This window comes from Phaethon lepturus, unplaced genomic scaffold (genome assembly GCF_000687285.1).
Source record: "Phaethon lepturus isolate BGI_N335 unplaced genomic scaffold, ASM68728v1 scaffold18804, whole genome shotgun sequence".
NCBI classification, from domain to species: domain Eukaryota; kingdom Metazoa; phylum Chordata; class Aves; order Phaethontiformes; family Phaethontidae; genus Phaethon; species Phaethon lepturus.
The window spans coordinates 6,716-26,049 of NW_010532829.1; the positions used below are offsets into that span (position 1 = coordinate 6,716).

At 39.1% G+C, this 19,334-nt stretch overlaps 1 protein-coding gene across 1 annotated transcript in view; it reads right to left on the bottom strand.

The window, feature by feature from the left end:
• Positions 1–456: 456 nt before the first annotated feature.
• Positions 457–19,334, bottom strand: part of LOC104619201 (estrogen-related receptor gamma) — a gene marked incomplete at its 5' end in the record, with an annotated part of 50,876 nt that continues 31,998 nt past the window's right edge. The window contains 2 exons of the mRNA XM_010284992.1: positions 457–1,257; positions 12,448–12,717. Coding sequence (XP_010283294.1) covers positions 1,013–1,257; positions 12,448–12,717 — 515 coding nt within the window. The remainder of the gene's footprint in view (positions 1,258–12,447; positions 12,718–19,334) is intronic.

Consider the following 19,334-nt stretch of genomic DNA (forward strand, 5'->3'; position numbering starts at 1 on the left):
AGTATTTATATGTTAGACTACTCGGATATACTGTAGGTGTAATCTAATCCTTTGAGTCAGTGAACATTTAGTCATAAACTGGAGCTCATGTTAAGAAACTGGATGTTTTGGACCAGACTGGCACACAACATAAATTGCATCCGTGATAATATGCACCTTCCCTTCAACTATTGCTTTAGTAAGATAAATTCCCACATTAATAAATGGCTGAAAACTGGTAAAGCTGGTACAAAAAAATCTCCGTTAGTAAGAAGAAACAAAACATTTAAAAAAATCTTCCTTCAGGATTCATTTGTCCTTCATTATTGTTCATCATTGTTCAAGCCAGCACAAAAATGCAGTATTTCTTTCTCTTTAGTATTGCATGAATGAATAAAGCTTAAACTATTCCCTGAAAAAGTTACATTGTAGCTAACCTAAGAAATATCTGGAAGACTTGAAAAAACAATTAAGGAATCAAATGGCTGTAACTGATCTAGATGGAAAATGCAATGATAAGAAGCAGCCGATGCATCGTCGCTTAGTCGTCTAATTAGAGACTGCTCCTATGAAATCTAATACTGCATTCAGTCAGTTCATCGTGTTGTACTGTACTGCTAGGTACGGTGGTTCTCTCTTTGATTCCTTTGTCATTGGGGACATTATGGTTCATAATAAGTTCACTGGCATCCATATTATGGATTTCCATCCTTTGGCAGGCCTGGCTTCCATCTCTCTTCAATTAGAGACCTCTTTTAAAAAGTTCAGCAGCAAAGAAAAAAGAGAAAAGGAAAAAGGAAAGGAAAGAACAGAAAGGAAAAGAGAGAAAAGGAAAAGGAAAAGGAAAACTGTATCAGAAAGACACAGAAGAAAAAGTTGAAAGCTGCTTCACAGTCTTGCTGCTAAATATCAGTGCAGTCATTTTTTCCTTAATTAAACACTAAGTTGCTTTGCCATTATTATCCTGTTTATTTTCCCTTTTTTTTTTTTTTTTTTTAAAACGTGCATGATGGGAAAGCCCATGATGCTTTAGTCAGACCTTGGCCTCCAGCATTTCCAAAAAAAGTTTGTGCATGGGGACTTTGCCTTCCAGTTTGATGTTGTAGAAATGCTGCACTGCCTTGGTGGAGGTTTGCCTCAGAAGCGGGAGAGTCATCAACATCTTGCCTGCGCGACGTGGGTCTTCCATGTGCTGCCCGGCCTCATAATCCTGCAGAGCCTCATGTAAGACGTCCTGAAGTTTCTGCACTGCCTCAACATCCTCTATGTGCATCGAGTCTGCAAAACAAAGGAGCAACAGGAGGGTTCAGTTTGGTGTGCCAGCAGTCAGGTAACTCGATGGCTGCACAACGCTTTCACTGGTTCTGTCCATCCTCCTTCACAAAGAAGGAAGATAATTTCTATATTGACCTTCAGGAAAATGTCTGGAACCCCTGTGCAACTACAAATTTCTAATTAACTCTTGTGTCAGTAATCCTTCTCCTCATCCTCCTCAACCAGTCCAACGGTCACCCTCGCTGCTCCATAAACGGTCTCTCACAGTCACTGCTTTGAAGAAATGACGGTGCCAAAGGGCTGTATGAATGGAGGCCTGTGTTTTATCAGGGAAGCAAGAGTGACTGCCCTACTATGGAAAAGCTCGGTAAAATTCTGTGTCAGGTCCCAAGGCTGCGGAGTTGGAAGCCATGGTCGTTACCCACTGCTCAGGGACGCTAATCGCAGGATTAGGACCACTGCACTGACACAAGGGAAAAGCGGGTTTGATGTGATTTCCTGATGGGTTTAGCAATTTTTTTCTCCCTCGGGCACATTTAGACAGGCAACAACTTAATATGTTCCTGAACAGCTTTTGCTCTGTGAAGCTAACATCTCCTACAAGGTGTAATCTTTCTCTCTCACCCACTCAGAGGGTGGTTTATCTTGGTATTGTTGGGGTTTTGCTTTTTTTCTAAATCACTCAAAGCAAGCACCTTGCCCTGTACCTTTCCAGGTGAGATGTTTTGGTGGTGTAAGTGTTGAGTGACAAGCCTAGACAGAACACACACGAGGAACCAAACTAAACTGCTACATGACCCGGAAAGATTAAAGCAATGGAAGTGTGAAATAAAAAGAAGAGATCTAACTGAAATAACTGTAAAACCTTCAACGGCATAGATACAGAAAGGGAAGATGTCCCTGAGAGCATGCGGTTACTGGACCGTGCTGAGATGACTTTGGACGAGCAGCCCTAATTCTCTGACTTTTATGTAGTCATAAATGCCAAAAATACCCTGATGTGGTCCAAAGTGAGGTGAATGCAAGTAAGGAAGAAGTCATAGGAGTGTAGGAGGCCACCAAACAGCCCCTATCATCTACCAAATTTTGGAGGGTCCACAGCCTTCCAGAGCCAATAAAACACCATATAAGTGCTGCGAGGGGGTACAAGACCTAGGGATAGGCTACACTGTGCAAGCTGGGGTGAAACTGGGACATGGCATTATTAAAGTACATCCTTGAAAACTCTAGTTAGTACAACACTGCTTTGCATCTTAATTTTGGGGTTTGGAATAAAGCTCCTGTTTCCAGGCAAAGCTCCAGGGAGTTGGATGGTGAAGAACCCAGTTCTATCATCGTATCCAGGCACTGTATTAAGCAGTCTGATGCCCTGGATCACTATTTTGACAGAGCCTTATGTTTTACCTTGTTGATGATAACAACATCAAATTTTGCACGTGCTTCAAATGCCTGAATTACATTCAGAGAATTAAAATGCATCTAAGATTCATTTCCTAAAAGCTGACGTGCAACTATTTCCTCAGATAATTAGGCCAGATAGTAAATACCTCTCTCTTTTCAAACACAAACATGTAAACCAAAACACAAACCAGTAAGTAACAGGTTAACAAAAATGTTCCAGCTTCTATTGTCAAAACAAATGTGGAAATTGAAAAGAAAAAAAAAAAAAGTTACAGCTCCTGCTCTAAAACAGACACTTAATTATATACAAGTTTGGATCATTTAGCACGTTTTATTGATTCTGATGACAGTTTATCTGTTAATTACACATAATGGAGTCCTATGGGAATTTTACATGTTTAATAATTTGGAGTCTTAGCGAATACATGCTCTAAGAAGCATGCAGTTAAGACACAGGCTGCAGGGATGGGATACTGCACATCAAGGTGCACTGTGCTGAAAGTGGCGATATGCAAAAATATCTGTCCTAGGGAAAAAGAAAACTCCAACATTTTAGAAATGATGACAGGGAAATATTACCTCTAGCAAAATTTAGTTCCAATTAATGTGAGGCCATTCCCCAAATCCATACATTTTGATAGTTTTCTAATATGGCAATTCTATTAAATAATTCTGTGTCAGTAAGAGAAAATCCCGGAATTCTGTGTCCTACAAACAGATGTTATCGATACAGGCATGCTCACACACGCATACAAACGTGCCTGACGTTAAGCACAGTGTCCAACCACCGGGCTTATCATCGTCTTTACTCCCTGACCCTTTAGCAAGTCCTTGGATATTCACTGTTGTGCTGTAGAACACACGATGCGCTACTCCAGATAATTTTCCTATAGACCATGCACAGTTTGTGCAGAAATTACACATCTTTTTCCTCCTCTCCCCAGACCCACGGTGCCAGGGCCAGATTTGCTGGGGAACCAGACAGGAGCATTTTAGCAGCAGCAAAATGCTTGGCAAGTCAAAGTCTTGCCAAGTTCTTGTGAATCTTTTTTTACACCATACTGCGTAGAGACACAGGTCTTTCTGGAGAATGTGACTATAAATGTTTAGTTTTTAACTCTCTGCAAAACTGGTCCGATTTTTCCCAGAATCAGCATTTGTAACTGTGACCGTGTTTGAACTTGCAAATACAGGGATGGAGTCCAGACTTAATGTATTATTTTTTGCACAAAGATGAAACTTCCCTGAGATCTTCAGCCCTGCAGTTTGGAGAGCAATTTGGCCGGCAGTGTTAGCAATATATATGCTCTACATATTTCTTACACAGAAGCTGAGTGAGGAGGGAAAAGAGGACGAGAGCACCCCCAGAAAACACAAGAACGGAAGGTGAATCAAAACCTGCCCTCTGATACGGCTGTTACACTCCATGCTCTCAAATTCTTCCACTGTGTGGACATCTTAAAACAAGGGACCTTATCCTCTCCCTGCAGGGGTGATTGTATACCATCTCTCCGGTAAACAGAGCAATTGCTTACAGGGAAAAGTAATACTAGTAAAGCATTTAATGTATTTGTTGCTGTCTTTGAAATCAATTTAGCAGCTGGGAAGAACGTGACCAGCCAGCTCTCCACTGGCCTGATGCAAGCACTCTGCTGCCAAATGGTGGTTCATGGAGCAGCTTAGGAAGCTGTGGCTTGGGAAACAGATTTTGTTACGGGAAACGGGGTAAGAAAAAATAGCAGAGGGGCACTTCTGAACAGTGATTAAAGCTTCAAACTGTTCTTTTAAAATGGTGATTTAGCTCAAAAGATTTCAAAATTATTTAATCAAATCACTATGATAATTTAACTTCCCATTCACAGAAAAGATTCAAACTTATTTCAACTTTACTCATTCTAGGGTCTGCTAGTGTTTAAATGCAAACTCTGTGCTATTTAATTAGACCATGATTCAGCTCACAGGTTGCTCAGGAAAATATTAATCTCTACAAAGATCCTTCTTCAAGTTTTAGCCTTGCAGTCTGGAACTTCCACTTTATTCCCGATATTAAACGAATGTAGATCTTAATCCCTCAGGCATAAGCCTTTGAAAAGAAGGAAAATGGTTGAAAACGCTGAACTAGCCAAGGGGAAAAGAGGAGGCAAAATAAAAGAAAAGAAAATCTTTTCAGTAACTACAGACTGGCAGATGTAGAAGTGAATTCAGAGCAGGTTAACTTCTTGCCGATAAACCCAATCCTCGTTAATAAGAGGGCAACGTCAACAGGAACCACTATAATTTAAGGAAACGCAGAGTCTATGTGACAACCTGGAAACAAAGACATAATTCCACAAACAATATGAAATGGAATTGTAAGTTAGGTACAAAGATTTTGAATGTTCTTCCTATACCAAGAATAACCCTAGAAATGATAACTTTTTTTTTTTTTTTTTTTTTTGAAGTGGCTTTGTAGACAGTCTGGATAATTTACAATTATATCCTACACAGGTTACATCCAGGGGAAGCCTATACCCAGATGTAACACACTTAAAAATCAGTGCCTATATAAAGAATGAAATTAAACAGGGTAATCTGAAAGTGTTGTCATCTGAAAGCAAGCAGGATTTGTTCTTACGTGCCCTGCAAAGAAATGGATCCCTGGCTGGTGCAACTGAAGAGCTCAACAGACAAACACAAGACTTGTTGATACAACGCGCCGCTGAGAACATGGGCTTTCAGTCTAGAAGGGGGAAAAGTTGTTATCGATCAGTGCTGCGATGGGAGAGAGTGAGATCAACAAATGAGGACAGTGACTCACTGAGCTCTGCTTTGAGAATCTTGTTTTATCCTTGCAAATCTTTATTTCACCATTACGGGGTGGGAAAATGGAATTGTACCTCTTCTGATCAGCCGATTGATTGTATCATTGTGCAGAAATAGGAGAAAATTAGAGTTCTCGTCCAAGAAAAACACCACAAGGTCCAGACAGAAATTCAGATTACAATCTACCTTGTTTAAAATTCAAGCTTCATCTCAAATGCAGCAAGCAAACATCCAGCCACCCAGGAAAGCACCTGAACTGAGGGCAAGAAGACCTCTCAAAATACTGCTCTGAGGGAAGTTAAAGGCTGGTATGTATGTATTTTGTATATAACGTCACGAAGAAGTGGTAGAAACTCAGGGGTCTCAAATGAAGTATTTTTTCACATCAGAAAATTCAGGCAGCATAGAGGAAAAAATTATTATAGTGAATCAAGCAGCAAGGAGTATGCGAACGTACACATTAAGATGCTGATAAAGCACATCAGAGAGGCAAATATCAACAAGTACTTGAAAGATAGCAATCGCTGTGACGTTTGTGATTCCAGGTAGCTGAGCAGTTCACAAACCCAAACCAGATAAATCAGTTTAGAAGGCTGTGGGATCCTGGAAGAACCGAATGGGATGAAGAGTAAGGACAGCAGGCAAAACTGTTTTAGCTGTACATAAAGACAACAAAATCCTAATCTGGATTATGACTCAAACAAGAGGCATTTATTTTCTAGATTGTACTGCCAATATAAAAACCCCATAAAAACACTGCAGTGTTTACTGATGGGTGAACTGTTCTCAGAATTGCAGAACCCCTTCCTTTCCTGCCTGAAATGTGTGCCAGATTTACACAGGGAAACTTCCATTTTTGCACAGTGCTTGCCCACATTGTCATTCTATATAATTTTTATGAGAAACACAACGGAGTGCCATTTTGAAAAGCATATTGCTTTAAGACAGAAGCAACCCATGGAAATTGTCAATAGCAAATCAATCTAGGTTCTCAGTTCCGTCGCTCAGCAAGAATTCCCATCCTTTTCCAGTCTAGAACTGAAATTGCCCCGGACAGTTACTTTAGTACCCCTGTGTAGGGTCAACAAATATACTTAATTTTGACCATCTATTTGCCTGTTTTTCCTGAACAGAACTATTTGCTGTCATCTGCATGGTTAGGCTGAGAGACAAGCACATAGACAAACAGAGTATTTTCCCTTGCAAAAGAATATGGAAAAAATTATCTGACCTCTGGATTATTCTATTGGAAACAGACACTGCAATTGGACTATATGTTGGAAATTAAAGAGGAATAAATTAAGAATCCCTTGTCCATAGGAATTTAGGCTGTGGAAACCAAAAAAGTAAAACAAAGGCTTGTATTATTGATTTTAGTGAACAAGGTCTTAGTCTGGATTGCACTGATCTGGCCTACTTTTAAGGAGAGACATGAAAACTGAAACCTCAAAAACAGTTTTTTAGAAACACAGCAGGAGATTAAGATGTAGCAAGAAAAGAAATTATTTCACAGAATATGCCTATTTATTTCAGGGGTTAACTGGATTAGCAGTGAACTAAAACCATGGGCATAAGATAAGTTAAAACATAGTAAACCACCTTTTTTTCATTCCTGAAATGGCTTACTTTCCATTAGGATAGGTAGCGAGGGCGATAAATAAAGGAATATTTCCGCAGTGCAGAACAAATTGCACACTATGAACTGGTTCGAGTACCTACTCAATAAGGCTACTAAAACTCCAGAAAAGGAGAATTTGAATGATAGAGCTGGGGGGATAAGATACCAAAGAAAAGAAAATGTTGAATGAGTGCTTCAAAACCCTTTTTATCCACTATGAGATATAAGTAATTGCCATAAATACCATTGAGAGCTACTAGTTCAGTGCTGTGGAAGAGCAGGATGAATAACAGTGAGGACTAGCGATTGCACTGGTGACACAGCGGTCCATACCGTTGCCTTCCTACCCAGAAAATCCTCCTGTCAACACAGAGCTGGCCCTGGGCAGGCGCGGCACAGTGCTCCCCTTACAGTCCTGCCCCAGCAGTAAGAACCCGGGGCAGGAATCCGCCCTCCTGCCTGCCACTGGGCTGGCCTCGCTTCTAGCCCTTCGTGAGTCCCAGGCTGCTAACACATAAATAGTATCTACCTGCTGCATAACTAAGTGAGGAATATCTCAAAGTTATTCAGTTACTAGACCGACTGCCAGAAAAAGAAAAAAGAATTACAAAAATTAAACTATTAATTAACTCTGCTACCATTTGCTTAATGTTATTATTAAGCAAATGGTAGCAGAGTTATTTATTTTCTCTAGGAATTGTGGGTGCATCTATTTGATTACATGAAAATGGAATATGAGGATGAGGAAGAAACTGCGTTCAAGCAACACAAAAACTCTGACTATAGTGGCAACTTCCTTTTCTAAAACTTTGTTTCTATGCTGTACCACTCTCTATACAAAATTACATGAAAGGGTTAACAAACCTTGCTATATATATTCAGCAAAAGAAACATAGGTAACATACCAATAACACACGGGTGCGTATGTATTCTTTATATATACCTATTCACAATAGATAAATTTTAAATCATGAATTCTAACATCAACAAGATGACCACATAAAGTAAAATGAAAAAACTGACATTGTTAGAAACTAAATATAGTACGTTCAGACAAAAGATAAGCCACAGTCTATACTGGGAATAAAGATGATGTCCTGAGGCATATGTGATTTATAGGGTTCTACCAATTGATTTTTATTATGATAATATTATTTAATGGTGATAGTCTAGTGCTCTGGCTGGAAAGCTAAATAACTTGTAAGAAGGAACTAATTTTTTTACCACGACAAATGATCGGGTAACTTTACTGGCATTAATGTTGATCTGTGCTTCAGTATGCTAAAACGCACAAGATACTTCTTGGTTCTCACTCCTTCGGTACTGAAAGGGTGCTGGGATTTTTTTAGGAGAGTTAAGAGGAGAGACCAGCAATTGTGACGGCGAATGGAGGTCCTTTTTTCCTTTTCTTCTGCTGGTACAAGGCTAGACAGCTAGTATTAGCGTTTAAGATTAAATTTTCAACAGTGCACAGGGTTATACATTTAAGTGCCTAGCATCTACATTTAGGTCAGATTTTTCAAGATGCCAGCAGCCTATTAGGCAGATACACAGGGATCAGATTTTCAAATGCGCTAATGTTTTTTGACACTCTAGTTCCTTATGTTAGATCTTAGATGGGAAGTGAGTTTCTCCTAAAAATCTGGTCTCAGTCCTGACTCCTAAGCTCTTCTGCAACATTTGGCCTGAAGGCACAATTCAGTCCTTACCGATTAGGCAATTTCAAAAAACTGCTCACCTGCAGCTCCCTGTTTAGTATTACCTAATCGATACACGCAAGCATTTTCTCATACAAGAGAAACGAGCGGGTCGTCTTTTGTGTGTTGGAGTGTTCACGTTGTGCGCGTGTGCACTTGCGTACACTTCAAACATATCCTGTAAATATTTCACCTTCCCTTACACAAGAGGAAGTAATTGGTACATGCATGTTTTGGAAACCATTCAAAGTTGATTTTCTGCGTGGGTAAACAAAGTGCTCATTGGTGCCAGCTCGCTTCATTTGGGCGGCGTGAGGTGGAACGCAGGGCAGTTGCATCCTGCAGCTTCGAGGTACCTCCTTGCTTTTGTGTAGAGAAGGTAAAGAAAGACGGAAGGAACTCGTGATCCTGACGGGACAAGGGCAGCGCCGTGGTGAGAGGGACTTCTCTGGAGTTCGAGCATAAAGGCTGTATTAATTGCCATCGAATCGATGCAGATGTTTAAAACTAACACGATAAATTCCGTATTAAGCGCTACAAGTTAAACCTAACTGTTGAAATTGTGCCTGTATAGGCTTTAACATACGCAGGACTGAAATGCCTATAGGACATTTGTGTTCTTATATACGTACTGAAACTTTTCAGGTGCTATATGCACGCTGTTTGAAATCCGTGACAATGTACAAGGTTGCTACTTCTTGCATTTTGGAAATTTATAGAAGTGGTGTGGCATTGGCCATCCCTGCAAAGGGAACATTTGATAACGGTGTCAAGAGAATCTTGAAATTCCTGAAAAATGGCTCCTCCCCCCCGCCTTTTAGAAACCAAAAGGCAGGATTATCTCAGCTCGAGCACTGGGCAAATAGACTCTGTGGGCCTAAAGAACAGTTAGCAGTTGGGGTGTTTTAATACTCACAATACTGAGATTTGTTGGCCAAAACAAAGCTTGTGGTATTTATTTAAACAAAATACAATCACTATGAAGACAACCTACAATTTCTTTTTCTGCTTCTATACACCAGCAGGGAAAGTACTATGACACTGTATCATAAATCACTAACACAGATACAGAGCTATAAAACCATCTTTGTCTACTGTTTACAGTAGAGGCAACCTGGGAATCTTTCTAGACAGTGTGGATGTGGCAAAAATGTCTGAAATGCCCAAGATTTCTTATTATACTTCATCCATTCTCTCTACAGCTATAAAAGGCTAATATATTTTAAACCAGAAAAATAAATAGTGGAAGTTTTAGAGTAAAGCAGATGTAGCGACAAAATATATTAAAATGTGAATTGCTAACTGATGGATTTTATAATGGCATTTTCTTTCTTATTTTGGATATAACTGCGTTTACATTAATTGAGTTCATAGGTATGTGAAAATAAGCTATTTCTGCCTTTGTCTATAAGAAAAGACAGAAACTTTGATTTTACTTTAATTTTTATTTTACTTTAATTTTAGCAGCATTTGTAACTGAAAACACTAGGGGTCTGATATTACTTGATGGGCCGTAATTCTGGATGTGCTATTTTACACCTACAGGTTAGCGTAGCTACAGCTGATAGAAGTTTGGTGTACAACCTGAAGCTGAAATGTTGAATGTCAGCAGTCAAAACATTCTGTTGCAAGGGAAGATGAATGGCTGGCTGCTTTTTAACTCCTCCTTGCAATAGCTTAATTTTAAAACAGCAATTTCAAAATTTCTTTTAAGATGAGGGAAGGAAACGTTCTCACTTAAATGTGCCCTGAATTTTAGTATGCTGAATTGTATTTATCTCTGACATTATCCTGGCTGTAATTCCCAGTGAAGTTAATGAAGCTACAGATGATTTGGATACACTCTATGCACAATGTATGACTAAACTTTTTTTGGCAGCAGTATCTTTTATTATTACTTAAACACTGCATGTCTTTGGAGGGGGGGGGAGGGTGGCAGAAAGGTGTGGGTGGTATTTAACACCATATGCCTATAGTCTAGCCCCTTAGCCTTTTCATCAAGTAAACTGCAGAAATATTTCTAATTCAGTCTTTGAATTACAGAATCAAAATAAATACAAAAAATCTTCTCAATTTAGACTCCTAATTCCAGATAACTCTCTTGCTCTGTTCACTTAGCATAAATAGTTTTGAGAAAAATCCTTCTTGTAGCTGCAAAGCATCCTCAAGTGTCTATTTACGACGGTCAAAAATTATAAATAAATCTTCAATTAAAAATAATTCTGATCTTTGAGAGGCATTCCAGCATTTTGTTTATTCTGGAAATAAGATAATATTCTAAAACTAAAGACAGAGTTAGTGGGGTGGAGAATATTTTACAAAGAAACTAATAAGCATTTTGGCTTTGCATGTTTTTGAATTATATTTCCAATTAAAAATGCAGAGTGCTAAATCACATTACAAAGACAAATAGGAAAGTACAACTTCATTGTTGAAAACAATTTCCCTCCTATCAATCTGAGGATTCATGCATCAATATTGTAGATGAACTGTTAATTACAAAATCAATTAAAAAATTATTTCTAAAAACAGTCACGCGTCCTGGCTCTCAGGGGGGCAATTTGGGCAGAAGGTCTCATCTCACTAGGACCGCGCCAAATCACAAGTCGTCATCCACAAGTAAGCAAAAGCAATCTGGTTTTTCATTTTTCAGCGCGGCTGAGCCCAGCCTGAGATTGATCGTCACATATGGCCCCAGAAAACAAACTGTCAATTCCTTGAATGCTGCAGAATTTGAACAAATAGCCGTCCGCCCATTCAAGCCACTCATTGCATCCCATTTAACAGATTTTATTGACAGTTTCCTTCTTGTAATTAAAGGGAAAACTACTGGCCAGCAACCAAGATAAAGTTCAAAGATAGGGTCAAAACAAAAGCAGATGGAGGGGCACGGTGTGACTGTCAATGGAACATAGCATCAGAGCATGTTATTGACACACAGGTATCTAATGATCGGCACGTCATTAAAGAGGGATCTATCGTGAACTTTATGCAAATGCTAAAAGGGACTTAAGACCACAATAAAGCATTAAGGAGACACAAAAGGAAAAACAACAAAGCACAAACGATTTTTACTTATCTGACAGCATTCACTGCTTCAGCACTTTTAAATTCAAATGCAGAAAAAAAATTCTTTCTGAGATTTTTTAACCCTTGCTGCACAGGTAATAATCTTTGCAGAAGCATCCTCATAAATGTAGAGGATCCGTAAGGTAAGGTGTGGTCCTTGTGAGATTAAATAAGAATTTCCCCCTTCCTCCCTTATCCTGAATTCACCCTGTCAAATAAATCAGTAGCTGCCTTTAAAGAGAATGTATATAGCATATTCTCATGCATCCTTTCTGTTCGTTTTAATTGCAATGATTAGACTTGCCTGGATTATGGAATGGATTTAGGAGAACAACATCTATATTCATGTGAAAGGATCTTTGCCTGTAAAATACACTCCAAATCATACAGTGCAGTAGTCTCCAATTCGTTAGGAACATATTCCACAATCACTTAGAACCAGAAAGCTCTTCTTAGTTTGAACTGCTTTGCTTGTTGCCTTTTAGACTAAGGTCTGATTAGCCATTCCTTATTCTAGAACCATGTTTAAAACAAGCATGCAGAAAGTATTAAGGGGGGGGGGGGGGGGAATTAAAAACGTAGCAACCATCATGCCACTCTGCCAACCTGAATTAGCAAGTGCTATAGCTTTGAGGGTGACAAACTCTTCTTTCTCCAGCTTCATGCTCTTGTATTTCTTTACCAGCTGCAGTATGGCATTATTAAGGTCAAGAAGGCCTGCCAATTTGGATTGGTCTTCATCCATAATATAATCTTCAGCATATACGAGCTCATCCTCAAAAGAAAGTGACCGGTATACAACACCGAGAATCAAAATCTCCATCCAAGCACTCTGCAGAAGGCTCATCTGGTCAGCTAGAGACAAAGTGGAGAATCCTGAATAGGAATAAAATACAGAAAAAATATTTAAGTACATTGGGATTGGTCAGAAATCTACTCCTCTTTTTGATTTTTTTTTTAATATACATTGTGATAAAACATGTATGTGCTCTAGTCTCCCTTCTGCTTTTGTGCCTCTCCTCCCCAGCCTACTACAGGAAAGTAAATCAATATAAAATCAAACATTTTCTAATGAACACACAAATTTATAGACAAGTTGGAATTTGCAGGCTCTTTCTGTAGGAATCGTATTAATTTGGGGAGTATTGCAGTGACGGTCTACGATTTGCATGATGCCTTCTTTGTTCTGAAATACTCATGCTTAGTTCTAAAACCTGATGCTGTGAAACAGGAATTTCATGACTCTATTCATCATTACCATAAACCAAGAAGGATAATTTAGGAGAGGGGACAAAAAAAAACCCAAATTTTTTTTAAAAGAGAAGATTTGTTGTTTTAATAAAATTAAGGTGATTATCACAAAGAGGGAAATTCTTTTTGAACTTCAACCTCAGAGGAAAGAGAAATAACACCTGCCCTCCTCAGAAAAGATGCCAACTGCTTCTGTAATGGCTCCTGCCACTACACCACTTGTTGAACTAACAGGGTGGCATATTAAAGTGCCAACTGAATAGCAGTAACACCATCCTTTTTCCGAGGGCAACCAAAAATTTAATAAATGCCTCTTAATGAATTTAACTTTTGCCTCCCCTCCTCGCTGTCTTTCCTAATAGGATCACTAAGGGCAAACATCTTTACTGTCTTACCCTTTCAGACTCTTGTTTACAGTACCTGTTAATTTATTATATCAAACTGCTAATATCCCAATCACATTAGGAGCTACAAAACAACATGGGAGAGGAAGTGATTTTCCTGGCCTGTTGGTGAAATGCAGTAGTTTGCCAGTTGGCACCATCAAGCACAAGTACTTAATAAAATCATCAAAGGGGATTAGTCAAGCTTTTCTTAAAGGGTCTTAAGACATGTCTGAGGCTTTCCTTTAGTTGTTTATGGAGCTGCTTACATGTCCTTTGACAGGGTTCCCGCTGTAAGAACATTCTTTTTGGAGTTCAATTACACTCAGATGCATTTTTCTGTTTTGAAAGTCGAGAGTTACAGTCAAGAAGGAATATATCATAAGCTAGCAAATCTGCAAGGCATCTACTCCAAACAAGATTTTCTCTATAAGCACTAAGCAGCAAAACTAATACAATAAAAAGAAAACCCCGCATCCAAACCACCAGGCATCCATAAAAAATGAAACATAAAACTGGCTGCATGCTCTCTCTCTCTCATTTTTCTCCCCCTCCTTATTTGTTTTCATTTTCTCTTACTGTCTTTTGAGTCTTGTGATAGAACTGTAGCTCCAAAAAAAAGCCAGCAAAAACTGAGCCAACAACAACAGGAAACCCTTGAAGAGGTGACAATGGAAAATAACACATCCATGATTAAAATAAGAGGGAAATGGAGAAGAAATAATCATTTGAAAGGTTATAGGGAGGAATTCGTGATTTCAATTAGCTTCAACATTTCTGTTCCTTCCCGTCTTTCAAGAACCAGTTTTTCTGCAGTAGCAGATGGACAGAGAACGTAGCCTGCAGCACCGTCCTGTGACAGCCCCATTCTCCCTCCCAGACACTGCTGTTAGTAAATAGATTTACACATTCTCCAATCTCCACACATCTTTCTGCCGAATAATTAAAAGCAGGATGATTAGTTTATTGAGTGGAAGGAGGAACTTTTTTATTGAGGTCCATCCACGATTTTATCAGGGCCAGCACTTTTACGGTTGTCATGAGGGTGCAGGCATCCAATTTTTCTTATCTGCCTGATTAATACAAACGCTGTTTCAGGACGCATTAATTAACAGATACAAATCTACGTTCTCATGGAAGGATCAATACAGAGAAGAAAAGAGGCATCAATGTGAATTTAGTGCTGATGATGGAGAAGGCACTCTATTGACATTTACGTGCATAGAAACTTTAAAGTTGCAGTGGAGCCCTTTTGTCCCTGTGATTTACAAATTTAACAATTTTTCAGGTATAACAATGTTTCACACACTTCTGAGGAGTTTAATTAAGCAAAAAGCAATCAAAGCAGTTTTGATTAAAAAAAAAGTTTAACGTGCAATCTCTCTCTATTCTTTTTTTTCCTGAAAACTCCCAACTTCTTTCCTTTATTTACTTATCTATTTTAGTACAGGTTTGTTGGTTTGGTTTTTTTTAATAAATTATGCTGTGCTTCAATAACATTTATTGTGTGCCACAGTCAAAGGAAATTACATGTGCCCTGTGAGGGGAAAAATGGGATGTTGCCTGTAATTTATGGTCCTGCACTCTTGAAAAATCCGCATTCTGATGCAGTAAATATACTAATTGTTTTTATATGACACATAAAAAATAAAAAGAAATCTTTTACATTATAGAAAAACTGCAAATATAAACCACACTGTTCTGCTCTCCAATAATAAATCAAATAAACATGACTATTTTTTTCCTGATCGAAGTAACTTCACCTTGAAAGCCTGCTCAGTGAAAGCATGTTTTAACTTTTAAAGGCTTCCCTCGTGGGAATGTCAACTGCATCAAGTTGTAATTAATCTGTTCTTGTTTTGTTTTGATTTTTCAGAAAATGTGGAAGGATCTAGCATGTCCCTTGTAACACCAATCCCTTTTAATAGATGTTCAGCAAGTCCCAGTTAAAAGACTAGATTATGCAGGCATATGTGTTTACATAGAGAGATTTATTTTTAATTATTTGAAGGAGGTTATACTTATTTCATGCCAAACTGTGCTCTGATTCTGTGAGCTTTTGTTATATGAATCCCCTAGATCAACCACGTTCTGCGACAAGCAGACATTTTCTATTTAAAAATGTAACTATTTTTTAAAAAGTCTCCAAATTAGACTAAATACACTCCCAGCCTTCTGGAGCTGTGGTAGTCTTCCCAGTCACAACTGTAAGCTCTTTCCAAACAGCCCAGAGATGCTGCATGATGGTGTGGTTTTGAACTTTGTTGTGCATTGTGTGGCTCCTTAATCCTTAAGAGTCTTGCAGGTCAATGTTTTAAATGTAGAACTGCATAATGGCTTTTAAAAATACAATGTTGTGTACCTTTTTCCCCTTTAGCATGCACCATATTGGTGACAACTTTGATCTCTTTCCATCTCCCTCCCCACGTCAACGCCGTTTAATGTATCTCAGGCATTTGCTAGCAGAATGACTCTGTACCTTGACCTGCAGTTAAATAGCATGTTTATCCGCGATACAGCGCACTCCAAATAAACCAGATGACAGTTTGCAATAACGTCATTTGGAAGGATTGAAAGGCTTCTCAAGAGTCAGGTACCCCTGAGGTAAGAAGCTTGAAGGAAGCATGTTTTGTGCCAATCCTCCTGCCATCTTCTACTAGACGCTCGTGTGCTTGACAATGATGCCATGGGCACTTGTCAAGATTTTTTTTTTTTCCTTTTTGCCTAGCAAACTGATGCACTTTGCAGTCAACTTACAAAAAAGGCTAAGCATTTGAAAGTGTGAAGGGCAAAAAATATCTGACGGCTAGTCTTCAAAAATACACTTTCATTTCAGAAAGCATAAATGTTTATTTCCTGAGCTGAGTGTTGACAGAAATAGGCTGCAGTGCAGGCATATGAATTTAACCCCTGGTAGGCATTCTTTTCAGTGCAGTTTTTATGTGGCTGAATGCAAGCATTTTAAGTCTACAGGGTGTCTCGTAATATCAGTTAACAATAGCATTGATTTGCTGGTTACAGATTTTCTTCCTTCCTTTTTTTCCTTTTCTTTCTCCTCCTTTCAGGGTCTGTAGTGTTTCTTCAGCTAAAAATAGACACTTTTCTACAAACAGCGTACCACACTCAAATTGTAATTATGCCGTAATGACTCACTGAGATCACCGAGTGTGGATTGAGAAAAGGTTGATTAAGCAACCAAACATATGCTTGTGGGGTTTTTTTTTCCTTTCACATACCAGTAAACCCAAAGCTCAAAGGAAGCGGAAATAAATAGGTAAAAAGGCCTAAGTATTTTTATTATAGGAACAACCGGCAGCGAGCTGACTGTGCTCTGCAGCGCTCAGCACTCCAAGCCAGCTCCAAACACGATTCGCAGTCTCTTAGATGGGGCTGTTTAAAGCACGGATCTTTTCAAATGTCGGCACATGCACCACTTGCTCTCTATTTCACATTGCACACAGCTCCATACTAAGCAGGGTAAACCTTTTATATTCCTGAAGACCCTTTCCTCTACTTCATTAAGATGGGCTTCATGGACACTAACTCACTAGGGGCTAGAGTGAAGCAGCTGCAGATGGTCAAGTGCCAAAGTAAGATCTGTGCCTTGCACACAGCACTCCAAGAACTACTGGACGAAAAAAGACAGTGCTGGACTTATCCCTACCAGTATTTTCAGCCTTAAACATTTGCTCTGATGCCTCAGTCAGGCTACTCTAACTCGAATCCTACTTTATTTCACTTTGCAGGGAATGAACCTCCCTTCCTCTCCGTTACGTGATATGAAATCTGAATATTTGATCAAACCAGGTATGAAATTGCTGGCAAATCTAGGAGTTGCTTGCTTTTCTGATAATCACCTCCCATTTATCTTACCTCTTGTTTTTGTGATTGTTAGTTTTATGAGTAAAATATTCCTCTTGCTTGCCCTGGTTTGTACTTCAAATATCTTCATTTACATTTTTTATAATCAGAGCTGTGCTTGAAAATGACATGTTCACTAGTGTGTTGCAGATTCAATATATTTACACAGTTGAAATATCAGAGTTGGATTTTTAAATTATTTACACTTAATTTTGATAGATTAACTTCCTTCTAAATGTTTTATGGGCACTGATGTTTCCAGCGCAATTTCCTTATTTCAAAAATGATGTATAGTCACCACTGTCAAAAGAACAAACTGATATTGTAAACATTTTTTTTAAAAAAAACTTTTCTTTCAGCCCAGATTACTTTATTTAGAGAGTGTGTGGCCTCACGGTCAAATGACAAACTCTGGGCCAAGGGCTCTTCCTGGCTGCGCAGAAGTGAATGTAAAGAAACCCCACTCCATTTCAAGATCATACTCGGGTCCAGCGCCCTCTCAGACATACAGCTGTCATTCTGCCCTCCTCTCCCTTCCTGGCATACACTCAGCACTTGCCTGGATCCATCCTACAACTTCAGCTGGCTTCCAGGGATGTAAACAAAGGCCAGGGAAATTTCAGTCGCGAAATTTCTGCTCGGGCTACGTAATGTTTTCTAGACATGATCACGGTATTTGCTGAAGGAAACCTTCATAGCCTGACTGCCACTTACTATTATTCTCTCAGAAATCCAAGGAAGAGGATGGCATGATTAATTTCTGTAGGGTACATCTAGAGCTGAATCTCCCACATAGATCTCAATTAAGCAATCATTTTTATTGTATTAATTAAAAAAAAAATTATTTAACTGCATTTCAAAATATTCTGTAGTCTAAATATATATATATCAAGACCCACAAACATTTCAGCGGTTATGAAAACCATTAAACAGAAGGACAGTGCTCTCGCTAATCACCAAACATATTTCACAGATTATGGGCGAAATTTGGTGAAAGCTGTAACAGAAACAGATACAACTCATCATGCCAGGGTGAACTAATTATTTCAGGTTTTCGCTTTCTTTTTTTTTCATACCCCTTTGCTCATGGAGTCCCTGGTCAAAGGGCTAATAACTGCATGTAATGCCATAGCAGGCTGAAATTTAAGTACAACTGCGGACTTTTATGTGAAAGGTGTCAGCTCACGAAACAAAAAGCACAAGTATTTGCCCAAACTTGAAAATCAAAAATCAAGTCCCAAAGCACAAACTACAATTGACCAGAAATACAGCCAAAGGCTCAACTTTACGCTGTTTGCTGGATTCAGCTTCCAAGGTGTTTAGAACTGACGTGCTACAATTAAAGTTACGTTTAGAAATTAGTTTAACCCAACAACTTTCGCCCAGTAAAACCACCGCCTTTTCCGAGCGATGCTTTGCTATAGAGCATCTCCTTCTGCCCCCATAGCCGAGCACTGCAAAAGCAGCACCGGGGCTCTGCTGTGCGCGGCGCGCCCTGCGCTCCGCGTTGTGACTGCCATCTGTTAGCTGTGCGGCTGCGGGAGAGGGAAGATCAGATTGCACATACAGAGGTGCCCAAGAATTACTCTTGAGTCGAGGACGAAAAGCAAAATGCATTCAGAGAGCGCTGGGATGTCTTCAGCCAAGCCTGTGCACTTTCTCAGGTTTTATTTAAGTGTGTTTGTATTCCTAACTCTTGCTGTCCAAGTTCTTATAAATCATATATTTTTTTTTATATTTTATAACATGAAAAAATGCCTATGATAAGCACTTTTTCACTAACACCTACCAGTAAGACGGGAAATGCCACACAGAGCATTAAGAAACCTGGGGCTTTTATCACAACGCTACTTTCATCTCACTGAAACAACAGCAGAGAGATGGCACGGCAATAAAAATGCATTCACACTGCATGTCCCTCTCAATCCATTATGAACAATGGATTCTCACTAAGCAAATATTCGCTTGTCAGAAGTATTTGCAACACTGGATTCATTC